Source organism: Dendrobates tinctorius, unplaced genomic scaffold (genome assembly GCF_039654945.1).
Source record: "Dendrobates tinctorius isolate UK_male_01 unplaced genomic scaffold, ASM3965494v1 ptg000173l, whole genome shotgun sequence".
NCBI lineage: Eukaryota > Metazoa > Chordata > Amphibia > Anura > Dendrobatidae > Dendrobates > Dendrobates tinctorius.
In genome coordinates, this window is record NW_027361840.1 from 2,699,120 (window position 1) to 2,713,729 (window position 14,610).

At 47.3% G+C, this 14,610-nt stretch overlaps 1 protein-coding gene across 1 annotated transcript in view; it reads right to left on the reverse strand.

The window, feature by feature from the left end:
• LOC141053924 (uncharacterized) overlaps positions 1-14,610 on the reverse strand; it is a 101,429-nt gene that overhangs the window by 51,611 nt on the left and 35,208 nt on the right. The window contains exon 2 of the mRNA XM_073551095.1: positions 3,973-4,092. Coding sequence (XP_073407196.1) covers positions 3,973-4,042 — 70 coding nt within the window. The 5' untranslated portion in view covers positions 4,043-4,092. The remainder of the gene's footprint in view (positions 1-3,972; positions 4,093-14,610) is intronic.

Below are 14,610 nucleotides of genomic sequence, written 5' to 3' on the forward strand. Positions count from 1 at the left end.
ATTATGAGGTTCTGCAGCAGCTGAGGTGTGTATGATGATGTTCTGCAGCAGCTGAGATATATTGTGAGGTTCAGCAGCAGCTGAGGTGTATAATGAGGTTCTGCAGCAGCTGAGGTGTATATGATGATGTTCTGCAGCAGCTGAGGTATATTGTGAGGTTCTGCAGCAGCTGAGGTGTGTATAATGAGGTTCTGCAGCAGATGAGGTGTATAATGAGGTTATGCAGCAGCTGAGGTGTATATGATGTTCTGCAGCAGCTGAGGTATATTGTGAGGCTCTGCAGCAGCTGAGGTGTGCATAATGAGTTTCTGCAGCATCTGAGGTGTATATTTTCAGGTTCTGCAGCAGCTGAGGTGTATTGTGAGGTTCTGCAGCAGCTGAGGTGTATATTATCAGGTTCTGCAGCAGCTGAGGTGTATTGTGAAGTTCTGCAGCAGCTGAGATGTCTTATGAGGTTCTGCAGCAGCTGAGGTGTCTTATGAGGTTCTGCAGCAGATAAGGTGTGTATTATGAGGTTCTGCAGCAGCTGAGGTGTATTATGAGGTTCTGCAGCAGCTGAGGTGTATTATGAGGTTCTGCAGTAGATGAAGTGTGTATGATGATGTTCTGCAGCAGCTGAGGTGTCCTATGAGGTTCTGCAGCAGCTGAGGTGTCTTATGAGGTTCTGCAGCAGCTGAGGTGTATTATGAGGTTCTGCAGCAGCTGAGGTCTATTGTGAGGTTCTGCAGCAGCTAAGGTGTATTATGAGGTTCTGCAGCAGATGAGGTCTATTGTGAGGTTCTGCAGCAGCTGAGGTGTATTATGAGGTTCTGCAGAAGCTGAGGTGTGTATGATGAGTTTCTGCAGCAGCTGAGGTGTATTATGAGGTTCTGCAGTAGATGAAGTGTGTATGATGATGTTCTGCAGCAGCTGAGGTATATTGTGAGGTTCAGCAGCAGCTGAGGTGTATAATGAGGTTCTGCAGTAGGTGAGGTGTGTATTATGTTCTGCAGCAGCTGAGGTATATTGTGAGGTTCTGCAGCAGCTGAGGTGTGTATAATGAGGTTCTGCAGCAGATGAGTTGTATAATGAGGTTCTGCAGCAGCTGAGGTGTGTATAATGAGTTTCTGCAGCATCTGAGGTGTATATTATCAGGTTCTGCAGCAGCTGAGGTGTATTGTGAGGTTCTGCAGCAGCTGAGGTGTATATTATCAGGTTCTGCAGCAGCTGAGGTGTATTGTGAAGTTCTGCAACAGCTGAGATGTCTTATGAGGTTCTGCAGCAGCTGAGGTGTCTTATGAGGTTCTGCAGCAGATAAGGTGTGTATGATGATGTTCTGCATTAGCTGAGGTGTATTATGAGGTTCTGTAGTAGATGAAGTGTGTATGATGATGTTCTGCAGCAGCTGAGGTGTCCTATGAGGTTCTGCAGCAGCTGAGTTGTCTTATGAGGTTCTTCAGCAGCTGAGGTGTATTATGAGGTTCTGCAGCAGCTGAGGTCTATTGTGAGATTCTGCAGCAGCTGAGGTTATTGTGAGGTTCTGCAGCAGCTGAGGTGTATTATAAGGTTCTGCAGAAGCTGAGGTGTGTATGATGAGGTTCTGCAGCAGCTGAGGTGTATTATGAGGTTCCGCAGTAGAAGAAGTGTGTATGATGATGTTCTGCAGCAGATGAGGTATATTGTGAGGTTCAGCAGCAGCTGAGGTGTATAATGAGGTTCTGCAGCAGCTGAGGTGTGTATACTGAGGTTCTGCAGCAGATGAGGTGTATAATGAGGTTCTGTAGCAGCTGAGGTGTGTATAATGAGTTTCTGCAGCATCTGAGGTGTATATTATCAGGTTCTGCAGCAGCTGAGGTGTATTGTGAGGTTCTGCAGCAGCTGAGGTGTATATTATTAGGTTCTGCAGCAGCTGAGGTGTATTGTGAAGTTCTGCAGCAGCTGAGATGTCTTATGAGGTTCTTCTGCAGCTGAGGTGTATTATGAGGTTCTGCAGTAGATGAAGTGTGCATGATGATGTTCTGCAGCAGCTGAGGTGTCTTATGAGGTTCTGCAGCAGCTGATGTGTCTTATGAGGTTCTACAGCAGCTGAGGTGTATTATGAGGTTCTGCAGCAACTGAGGTCTATTGTGAGGTTCTGCAGCAGCTGAGGTGTATTGTGAGGTTCTGCAGCAGCTGAGGTGTATTATGAAGTTCTGCAGAAGCTGAGGTGTATATGATGAGGTTCTGCAGCAGCTGAGGTGTATTATGAGGTTCTGCAGTAGTTGAAGTGTGTATGATGATGTTCTGCAGCAGCTGAAGTGTACTGTGAGGTTCTGCAGCAGCTGAGGTGTATTGTGAGGTTCTGCAGCAGCTTAGGTGTATATTATCAGGGTCTGCAGCAGTTGAGGTGTATTGTGAAGTTCTGCAGCAGCTGAGATGTCTTATGAGGTTCTGCAGCAGCTGAGGTGTCTTATGAGGTTCTGCAGCAGATAAGGTGTGTATTATGAGGTTCTGCAGCAGCTGAGGTGTATTATGAGGTTCTGCAGTAGATGAAGTGTGTATGATGATGTTCTGCAGCAGCTGAGGTGTCTTATGAGGTTCTGCAGCAGCTGAGGTGTCTTATGAGGTTCTGCAGCAGATAAGGTGTGTTTAATGAGGTTCTGCAGCAGATAAGGTGTGTATTATGAGGTTCTGCAGCAGCTGAGGTGTATTATGAGGTTCTGCAGTAGATGAAGTGTGTATGATGATGTTCTGCAGCAGCTGAGGTGTCTTATGAGGTTCTGCAGCAGCTGAGGTGTATTATGAGGTTCAGCAGCAACTGAGGTCTATTGTGAGGTTCTGCAGCTGCTGAGGTGTATTGTGAGGTTCTGCAGCAGCTGAGGTGTATTATGAGGTTCTGCAGCAGCTGAGGTGTATTATGAGGTTCTGCAGAAGCTGAGGTGTGTATGATGAGGTTCTGCAGCAGCTGAGGTGTATTATGAGGTTCTGCAGTAGTTGAAGTGTGTATGATGATGTTCTGCAGCAGCTGAAGTGTACTGTGAGGTTCTGCAGCAGCTAAGATGTATTGTGAGGTTCTGCAGCAGCTGAGGTGTATATTATCAGGTTTTGCAGCAGTTGAGGTGTATTGTGAAGTTCTGCAGCAGCTGAGATGTCTTATGAGGTTCTGCAGCAGCTGAGGTGTCTTATGAGGTTCTGCAGCAGATAAGGTGTGTATTATGAGGTTCTGCAGCAGATAAGGTGTGTATTATGAGGTTCTGCAGCAGCTGAGGTGTATTATGAGGTTCTGCAGTAGATGAAGGGTGTATGATGATGTTCTGCAGCAGCTGAGGTCTCTTATGAGGTTCTGCAGCAGCTGAGGTGTATTATGAGGTTCTGCAGCAACTGAGGTCTATTGTGAGGTTCTGCAGCTGCTGAGGTGTATTGTGAGGTTCTGCAGCAGCTGAGGTGTATTATGAGGTTCTGCAGCAGCTGAGGTGTATTATGAGGTTCTGCAGCAACTGAGATCTATTGTGAGGTTCTGCAGCAGCTGAGGTGTATTGTGAGGTTCTGCAGCAGCTGAGGTGTATTGTGAGGTTCTGCAGCAGCTGAGGTGTATTATGAGGTTCTGCAGTAGTTGAAGTGTGTATGATGATGTTCTGCAGCAGTTGAGGTGCATTGTGAGGTTCTTCTTCAGCTGAGGTGTATTATGAGGCTCTGCAGCAGCTGAGGTGTATTGTGAGGTTCCGCAGCAGATGAAGTGTGTATGATGATGTTCTGCAGCAGCTGAGGTGTATTGTGAGGTTCCGCAGCAGATGAGGTGTGTATGATGATGTTCTGCAGCAGCTGAGGTGTATTATGAGGTTCTGCAGCAGCTGAGGTGTATTATGAGGTTCCGCAGTAGATGAGGTGTGTATGATGAGGTTCTGCAGCAGCTGAGGTGTATTATGAGGTTCTGCAGCAGGTAAGGTGTGTATTATGTCCGGTGAATGAGAAAATCATGACTCTTCTTTGTATTATTTAGTGGTAGTTCCTCACCGGGCCGGTTACATGTAGAGACGTCCTCTGAGCATCGCTCACCACCCCGGACATCACTTTCTTCTTCCATTATGGCGGCAGCAATAAGGTTTCTCAGATCTTTACCCGGATTTCAGAGCTCTGAAAGAAATAATGGAAACGTCACAGATAGAAGGAAAAGTCAGGAGGAAAGTTGTAGCGGAGCGGAGGAGATGAGCACAGAGGAGCCGTCCGCTCTCCGGACAATATTTATATCCCGCCTGATCTCTGGTTCTGGAGCTTCTCTCCTGACATCTCTGCGCTGCACCGTTCCTCTGCTGTTCCTCCTGATAATGTATGACTATATAGACAGCTGGGTGTCACCGGGGGTCACGGCACGGCCCCTCTGATAATGGGAATGGACAGCCCAGCTGTCAGTGGATTCAGAGCTGAGGACCCCGTGGATGTGGCGTTAGGTCGGGCATTTTGTCATTGTGCGGTAAATATGATCTGGAATCATGATCGGCCACGACAATCCCATTACCGCGATGACAAACATGAATCTTTTTTTATTTATGTGATGAAGAAAATTCAGAATATTCCAGAAATGTCTCCAGGTTTGTGTAGGAACCTTCTGAGAACAGGAGAACCTTTTTCTCTGTTGCTGGGGCTGAGCGGGGGCTTGTTTTTTGGTTTCCCGGCAGTTACGCCAATTCAGCACATACAAAGCTTTGTTGCTTATTTTACACTTTTGGATCGTGAGATAAATAAACAAAACATAATTCAAATGGGGCAAAACTAAATATGAATTTTTATTTTTCTTTACTGTTAACTACATAAATAGTAAGAAACTAGAAAATGATCGTGTTGGCCCCCTTAAAAATAGTCTGGGCGAAATGGTGGATGAGGAAAAAGCCAATATGCTAAATGACTTTATCAACAGTATTTACACAGGAAAATCCCATCACGGATAACATGATCAGGGATAGAAATTCTCCATTAAATGTCACCTGCTTAATCCAGCAGGAAGTACGGCAGCGTCTAAAAATCACTAAAACTGCCAATCCCTGGGCCCGGATGGGATACACCCCCGAGTACTGCAGGAATTAAATACAGTCATAGATAGACCATTATTTTTAATTTTTTAAAGATTCCATAATAACAGGGTCTGTACCACAGGACTGGCGCACAGCAAATGTGGTGCCAATATTAAAAACTTGGAAATTATTGGCCAGTGAGCTTAACCTCAACTGTGGGTAAAATCCTGGAGGGTTTTCTAAGAGATACTATACTGGAGTATCTGAAGAAGAAGAACCTCATGACCCAATATCAACATGGGTTTATGAGGGACCGTTCCTGTCAGACTAATCTGGTGAGCTTTTATGAAGAGGTAAGTTCTGGACTGGACCAAGGGAATGCAGTGGACGTGGTGTACATGGACTTTTCAAAAGATTTTGATACAGTGCCACACAAAAGGTTAATACATATAATGAGAACAATGGGGATAGGGGAAAATATGTGTAAGTGGGTAAAGAGCTGGCTCAAGGATTGGAAACAAAGGGTGGTTAATGGAGCACACTCGGACTGGGTCAACTGTTAGGTGGATTCATAACTGGCTTAGTGATCGGACCCAAAGAGTGGTCGTAAATGGCTGCACATCCAGTTGGAAGAATGTTTCAAGTGGGGTACCACAGGGCTCTGTCCTGGGCCCTGTATTGTTCAACATCTTTATCAATGATTTAGATGAAGGAATTGAGGGTAAACTAATTAAATTTGCTGATGACACAAAGCTAGGAGGGATAGCTAATACTAGAGAAGAGAGAGAGAGGATTCAAAAAGATTTAAATAAACTGGAGAAGTGGGCAGCAACAGAATGGTTTTTAACAGGGAGAAATGCAAAGTACTACATCTGGGCAATAAAAATGAAAAAAGCATATACAGAATGGGAGGAATAGGGCTAAGTGACAGCACATGTGAAAAAGACTTGGGTATACTAATAGATCACAGACTGAATATGAGTCAACAGTGTGATGCAGCGGCAAAAAAGGCAAATGCAATTATAGGATGTATTAACAGAAGCATACAGTCTAGATCACGTGAAGTCATTATTTCCCTCTACTCCTCTTTGGTCAGACCTCATCTGGAATATTGTGTCCAGTTTTGGGCACCACATTTTAAAAAAGACATCAACAAACTGGAGCAAGTTCAGAAAAGAGCGACCAGAATGGTGACCGGTCTGCAAACCCTGTCTTATGAGGAAAGGTTGCAGGATTTGGGAATGTTTAGTTTGCAAAAGAGAAGACTGAGAGGAGACTTAATAGCTGTCTACAAATATCTAAAGGGCTGTCACATTGTAGAAGGATCAACTTTATTCTCATTTGCACAAGGAAAGACTAGAAGCAATGGGATGAAACTGAATAGGAGGAGACACAGATTAGATATTAGAAAAAACTTTTTGACTGTTAGAGTGATCAATGAGTGGAACAGGCTGCCACGAGAAGTGGTGAATTCTCCTTCAATGGAAGTCTTCAAACAGAGGCTGGACAGACATCTGACTGGGATGATTTAGGGAATCCTGCTTTGAGCAGGGGGTTGGACCAGATGGCCCAGGAGGTCCCTTCCAACTCTACAATTCTATGATTCTATGATTCTATGGTTAGCAGTGGGGTACCACAGGGGTCAGTATAGGGGTACCACAGGGGTCAGTATTGGGCCCGCTTCTTTTCAACATATTTATTGATGACCTTGTAGGGGGCATAGAGAGTAGAATTTCAATATTTGCAGATGACACTAAACTCTGCAGGGTAATCAATACAGGTAAGGTCATGCACTTGGGTAGAACGAACAAGATGTATAATTATGTGCTTAATTGTAAAACACTGGGCAAAACAGTCACTGAAAAAGACCTGGGTGTATGGGTGGACGACAAACTCACATTTAGTGGCCAGTGTCAGGCAGCTGCTGCAAAGGCAAATAAAATAATGGGATGCATTAAAAGAGGCATAGATGCTCATGAGGAGAACATAATGTTACCTCTATATAAGTCACTAGTGCGACCACACTTAGAATATTGTGTACAGTTCTGGTCTCCAGTGTATAAGAAAGACATAGCTGAACTGGAGCGGGTGCAGAGAAGAGCGACCAAGGTTATTAGGGAACTGGGGGGTCTGCAATACCAAGACAGGTTATTACACTTGGGGTTATTTAGTTTGGAGAATCGAAGGCTTAGGGGTGATCTTATTACAATGTATAAATATATGCGGGGACAATACAAAGGCCTTTCTAATGATCTTTTTACTCTTAGACCTGTGACGGGGACAAGGGGGCATCCTCTACGTCTGGAGGAAAGAAGGTTTAAGCATACTCACAGACGCGGATTCTTTACTGTAAGAGCAGTGAGACTATGGAACTCTCTGCCACATGATGTTGTAATGAGTGATTCCCTACTAAAATTTAAGAATGGTCTGGATGCCTTTCTTGAAAAGTATAATGTTACAGGGTATATACACTAGTTTCCGTAATATTGCGTTGATCCAGGGAGCTAGTCTGATTGCCGTATGTGGAGTCGGGAAGGAATTTTTTTCCCCAATGTGAAGCTTACTGTTTGCCACATGGATTTTTTTTTTTGCCTTCCCCTGGATCAACATGTTAGGGCAAGTTAGGATAGGATATGGGTTAAACTAGATGGACTTAAAGTCTTCCTTCAACCTTAATAACTATGTTACTAGGTTTAACGAGGAAAAACTTAGGTGACCTCCACCTGCAATGCTCCTGAGGGACATAGTGAAGATGTCCACCTACGGCTGAGGTCCAGGAGGACGAGATGACAGTGACAGGACTAGCAAAACAGAAGCCGCGGAGACACCATCACATGTTTCTCAACGCAAGCAGTGACCAGCCAGGTCTTTGCCCGGGAAGGAACAACCACGGGAAGGGCAGTCTCCAATGAAGGAAACCACCTATGCCAAAACATGGTATCCATCCACATACAGCTGTTTCGGGGTATTGCCCCTCATCAGTGTGGAGTAGGAAACTGGCTGGTAGGAGCAATGCCTAGTAAAAAGACTATGAAAAGGAGGATGAATGAACTCATGGAGATCAACATCCGACACTGCGGAGACACCATCACGTGTTTCTCAACGCAGTGATTCTAGAGCACTGCCCCCATCCCTTATGGGAAATATGTAAAACATGCAAAACAGAAGCCGCGGAGACACCATCACATGTTTCTCAACGCAAGCAGTGACCAGCCAGGTCTTTGCCCGGGAAGGAACAACCACGGGAAGGGCAGTCTCCAATGAAGGAAACCACCTATGCCAAAACATGGTATCCATCCACATACAGCTGTTTCGGGGTATTGCCCCTCATCAGTGTGGAGTAGGAAACTGGCTGGTAGGAGCAATGCCTAGTAAAAAGACTATGAAAAGGAGGATGAATGAACTCATGGAGATCAACATCCGACACTGCGGAGACACCATCACGTGTTTCTCAACGCAGTGATTCTAGAGCACTGCCCCCATCCCTTATGGGAAATATGTAAAACATGCAAAACAGAAGCCGCGGAGACACCATCACATGTTTCTCAACGCAAGCAGTGACCAGCCAGGTCTTTGCCCGGGAAGGAACAACCACGGGAAGGGCAGTCTCCAATGAAGGAAACCACCTATGCCAAAACATGGTATCCATCCACATACAGCTGTTTCGGGGTATTGCCCCTCATCAGTGTGGAGTAGGAAACTGGCTGGTAGGAGCAATGCCTAGTAAAAAGACTATGAAAAGGAGGATGAATGAACTCATGGAGATCAACATCCGACACTGCGGAGACACCATCACGTGTTTCTCAACGCAGTGATTCTAGAGCACTGCCCCCATCCCTTATGGGAAATATGTAAAACATGCAAAACAGAAGCCGCGGAGACACCATCACATGTTTCTCAACGCAAGCAGTGACCAGCCAGGTCTTTGCCCGGGAAGGAACAACCACGGGAAGGGCAGTCTCCAATGAAGGAAACCACCTATGCCAAAACATGGTATCCATCCACATACAGCTGTTTCGGGGTATTGCCCCTCATCAGTGTGGAGTAGGAAACTGGCTGGTAGGAGCAATGCCTAGTAAAAAGACTATGAAAAGGAGGATGAATGAACTCATGGAGATCAACATCCGACACTGCGGAGACACCATCACGTGTTTCTCAACGCAGTGATTCTAGAGCACTGCCCCCATCCCTTATGGGAAATATGTAAAACATGCAAAACAGAAGCCGCGGAGACACCATCACATGTTTCTCAACGCAAGCAGTGACCAGCCAGGTCTTTGCCCGGGAAGGAACAACCACGGGAAGGGCAGTCTCCAATGAAGGAAACCACCTATGCCAAAACATGGTATCCATCCACATACAGCTGTTTCGGGGTATTGCCCCTCATCAGTGTGGAGTAGGAAACTGGCTGGTAGGAGCAATGCCTAGTAAAAAGACTATGAAAAGGAGGATGAATGAACTCATGGAGATCAACATCCGACACTGCGGAGACACCATCACGTGTTTCTCAACGCAGTGATTCTAGAGCACTGCCCCCATCCCTTATGGGAAATATGTAAAACATGCAAAACAGAAGCCGCGGAGACACCATCACATGTTTCTCAACGCAAGCAGTGACCAGCCAGGTCTTTGCCCGGGAAGGAACAACCACGGGAAGGGCAGTCTCCAATGAAGGAAACCACCTATGCCAAAACATGGTATCCATCCACATACAGCTGTTTCGGGGTATTGCCCCTCATCAGTGTGGAGTAGGAAACTGGCTGGTAGGAGCAATGCCTAGTAAAAAGACTATGAAAAGGAGGATGAATGAACTCATGGAGATCAACATCCGACACTGCGGAGACACCATCACGTGTTTCTCAACGCAGTGATTCTAGAGCACTGCCCCCATCCCTTATGGGAAATATGTAAAACATGCAAAACAGAAGCCGCGGAGACACCATCACATGTTTCTCAACGCAAGCAGTGACCAGCCAGGTCTTTGCCCGGGAAGGAACAACCACGGGAAGGGCAGTCTCCAATGAAGGAAACCACCTATGCCAAAACATGGTATCCATCCACATACAGCTGTTTCGGGGTATTGCCCCTCATCAGTGTGGAGTAGGAAACTGGCTGGTAGGAGCAATGCCTAGTAAAAAGACTATGAAAAGGAGGATGAATGAACTCATGGAGATCAACATCCGACACTGCGGAGACACCATCACGTGTTTCTCAACGCAGTGATTCTAGAGCACTGCCCCCATCCCTTATGGGAAATATGTAAAACATGCAAAACAGAAGCCGCGGAGACACCATCACATGTTTCTCAACGCAAGCAGTGACCAGCCAGGTCTTTGCCCGGGAAGGAACAACCACGGGAAGGGCAGTCTCCAATGAAGGAAACCACCTATGCCAAAACATGGTATCCATCCACATACAGCTGTTTCGGGGTATTGCCCCTCATCAGTGTGGAGTAGGAAACTGGCTGGTAGGAGCAATGCCTAGTAAAAAGACTATGAAAAGGAGGATGAATGAACTCATGGAGATCAACATCCGACACTGCGGAGACACCATCACGTGTTTCTCAACGCAGTGATTCTAGAGCACTGCCCCCATCCCTTATGGGAAATATGTAAAACATGCAAAACAGAAGCCGCGGAGACACCATCACATGTTTCTCAACGCAAGCAGTGACCAGCCAGGTCTTTGCCCGGGAAGGAACAACCACGGGAAGGGCAGTCTCCAATGAAGGAAACCACCTATGCCAAAACATGGTATCCATCCACATACAGCTGTTTCGGGGTATTGCCCCTCATCAGTGTGGAGTAGGAAACTGGCTGGTAGGAGCAATGCCTAGTAAAAAGACTATGAAAAGGAGGATGAATGAACTCATGGAGATCAACATCCGACACTGCGGAGACACCATCACGTGTTTCTCAACGCAGTGATTCTAGAGCACTGCCCCCATCCCTTATGGGAAATATGTAAAACATGCAAAACAGAAGCCGCGGAGACACCATCACATGTTTCTCAACGCAAGCAGTGACCAGCCAGGTCTTTGCCCGGGAAGGAACAACCACGGGAAGGGCAGTCTCCAATGAAGGAAACCACCTATGCCAAAACATGGTATCCATCCACATACAGCTGTTTCGGGGTATTGCCCCTCATCAGTGTGGAGTAGGAAACTGGCTGGTAGGAGCAATGCCTAGTAAAAAGACTATGTTTTGCATGTTTTACATATTTCCCATAAGGGATGGGGGCAGTGCTCTAGAATCACTGCGTTGAGAAACACGTGATGGTGTCTCCGCAGTGTCGGATGTTGATCTCCATGAGTTCATTCATCCTCCTTTTCTCAGTGACAGGACTAGGACAGTGGCGGTGGTCTTCAGCAGAGCCCCGACTGTCAGAGTAACCCACAGGTCCCCAGTGATCGCACTGCAGGGGGCTGATGGGGGCTCCTCCACATGGACACCACCATGCATTTCATTTAAATGCTGCTGTCCTAGACTGAGACAGATGGCGGCTATATAATACAGCTGGTATCTGCCTCGTGTGGACGGAGCTCAGCTCCTGAGCCCCCTCCACCACCGACGACAAATTCCCAGGATGTGAATACAAAGATTCAAAGAAGCTTTATTGGCAGGACTAAATACACATTAGTTTTGCCAAAGCAAGTGTACAAAAGGGAATAGGGATAGGGACTGTAGGGATGTTGGGTAGGGGTTGTAGTATAGGTGGGTGGGGGCAGATCCAGGGTGGGCTATAGAAGTCCATGGCATAGGGAAGGTGGATGAGGGGATGGGGGCAGATCCAGGGTGAGGGCTATAGAAGCCCATGGCATAGGGAAGGCGGATGGGGGCAGATCCAGTGTGGGGCTATAGAAGTCCATGGCATAGGGAAGGTGGATGAGGGGATGGGGGCAGATCCAGGGTGGAGGCTATAGAAGTCCATGGCATAGGGAAGGTGGATGGGGGCAGATCCAGTGTGGGGCTATAGAAGTCCATGGCATAGGGAAGGTGGATGGGGGCATGGGGCAGATCCAGGGTGGGGGCTATAGAAGTCCATGGCATAGGGAAGGTGGATGGGGGGATGGGGCAGATCCAGGGTGGGGCTACAGAAGTCCATGGCATAGGGAAGGTGGATGGGGGGATGGGGCAGATCCAGGATGGGGGCCATAGAAGTCCATGGCATATCATAGTTCTCTTTCTCGCAGCCTATGGCATGCGCTCACATATTGCGCCGCTATCTCCACTGCTCTCACTTCTTCCCCCAGCAGGATATTTGTTTTCTCTTCCTCTTTCATGGTGATGAAATCCGGGAAGAGATGTGAGAGTCTCCTGAAGTGAGTGTCCCTCACTGCTGAGTATTTGGAGCAGTGTAGCAGGAAGTGGGTCTCATCCTCCAGGGCCTCCTGGTCACAGTGTTGTCACAGTCTTTCCTCCCTGGGCTTGTAGCTCTGCCTGTGTCGGCCGACCTCGATGGCCAGACTGTGGGCACTGAGTCTATACCGCCTCAGGATCTTGCGGTCTCTGGGGTCTGGGAGTTTCTCCAGATATGGGGCCAGTCTGTAGTCTCTCTGTAGACTCTGGTACATGGTCAGTTTCTGTGAGCTGATGATGTCGTTCTTCCACTCACTTACGTACCTCTCCTGGCCTTCGTCTACCATCTTCCTAATTGCGGCTTTTGTCAGGTTGTTGTGATTGGTGTTTTGGTCAGGTTGGGTTTGGGTGGGCTGTTCCGAGGGTCCTGGTTTTTCTGTTTCACCTACATGTGTCAGGGCTTTATGGTGATGGGAGCTTGGATTGCTCCTTTGTAGGTGAGCCCGGAATGACAGTGCCCTCTTTAGAACCGTTAGGTGTAGAGGGAATCTGCCCAGCTCGGCCCAGCAAGCACTGTTGGAGGTGCTCCGATGGACTTGGAGGAGGTGCTTGCAGAATTCCAGGTGGAATATTTCTGTTGGGCTGGAATCCCACCTTGACCAGTCTGGGTAGGTGTGAGGGCCCCAGACTTCGCTGCCATACAGGAGGATTGGGGCGATGATAGAGTCGAAGATTTTTAACCAGACCCTCACTGGTGGCTTCAGATGGTAGAGTTTCCTTCGGATGGCATAGAAGGTTTTGCTGGCCTTGTCTTTCAGGGTCTGTATGGCTTGTTTGAAGCTCCCTGACCGGTGAATATCTAGGCCCAGGTAGGTATATTTGTCCGTTCCTGTAAGGACGCAGTTGTTGAGGACAAATGAAGGGTGCTGGTCTGATTTTCTCTTTCTCTTCTGGAACACCATGATGTTGGTTTTCTTTAGGTTGACCGGTAGAGCCCAGGTGGAGCTGAATTTCTCTAAGATTTTCAGGTTGTCTTGGAGGCCTTTCTCGGTTGGTGAAAGAAGCAGCAGGTCATCTGCGTACAGCAGGAATTTCACCTGCGCGTCATGGAGGGTGAGACCTGGTGTTGTGAAAGATTCCAGTGCGGTGGCCAGCTCGTTGATGTAAATGTTGAAGAGCGTTGGGCTTAGGCTGCAGCCTTGTCTGACTCCCCGGCTCTGCTGGAAATAGGCCGTTCTTCTACCGTTCACACACACACTGCAGAGGTTCTCGGTGTAGGAGCTTTTGATAACATCGTAGGTCTTTCCTCCTATTCCGCTCTCCAGCAGTTTCAGGAATAAGCCTGGGTGCCACACCGAATCAAAGGCCTTTTTAAAGTCCACGAAACAGGCGTATATCTTCCCGTTCTTTGTATTGTGCACGTGGCTTTGAATGAGGCTGTGCAGGGTGTAGATGTGGTCAGTAGTGCGGTGGTTTGGCATGAGCCCTGCTTGGCTCTTGCTGAGGACGTTGTGCTCGGTGAGGAAACTGAGGATCCTCTTGTTCAGGATGCTGTTGAACAGTTTTCCCAGGTTGCTGCTGACACATATGCCTCTGTAGTGTCTTTTTGCAGGAAGGCGTTAATATCTCCATAATTTTCTTCCAATTTGTCTGATAATTTGTAATAAATGTGATTTTTTTTCTTGAGATTTCATGTTTTTCAGTGTAAGAAGATGCACCGGACCGTAGGTACCTCTCTTGCGCTGGTTCCGGGACTATGGGATGGAGGATATGTATGATGAGTATATGGGCACTGGACTGTGGGATGGCGGATATGTATGATGGGTATATGGGCACGGGCCTATGGGATGGAGGATGTGTGATGGGTATATGGGCATGGGCCTATGGGATGGAGGATGTGTGATGGGTATATAGGCACGGGCCTATGGGATGGAGGATGTGTATGATGGGTATATGGGCATGGGACTATGGGATGGAGGATGTGAATGATGCGTATATGGGCACCGGACTATTGGATGGAGGATGTGTGATGGGTATATGGGCATGGGACTATGGGATGGAGGATATGTATGATGGGTATATGGGCACTGGACTATGGGATGGAGGATATGTATGATGGGTATATGGGCACGGGACTATGGAATGGAGGATATGTATAATGAGTATATGGGCACAGGACTATGGGATGGAGGATGTGTGATGGGTATATGGGCACGGGACTATGGGATGGAGGATATGTATGATGGGTATATGGGCATGGGACTATGGGATGGAGGATATGTATAATGGGTATATGGGCACGGGACTATGGGATGGAGGATATGTATGATGGGTATATGGGCACT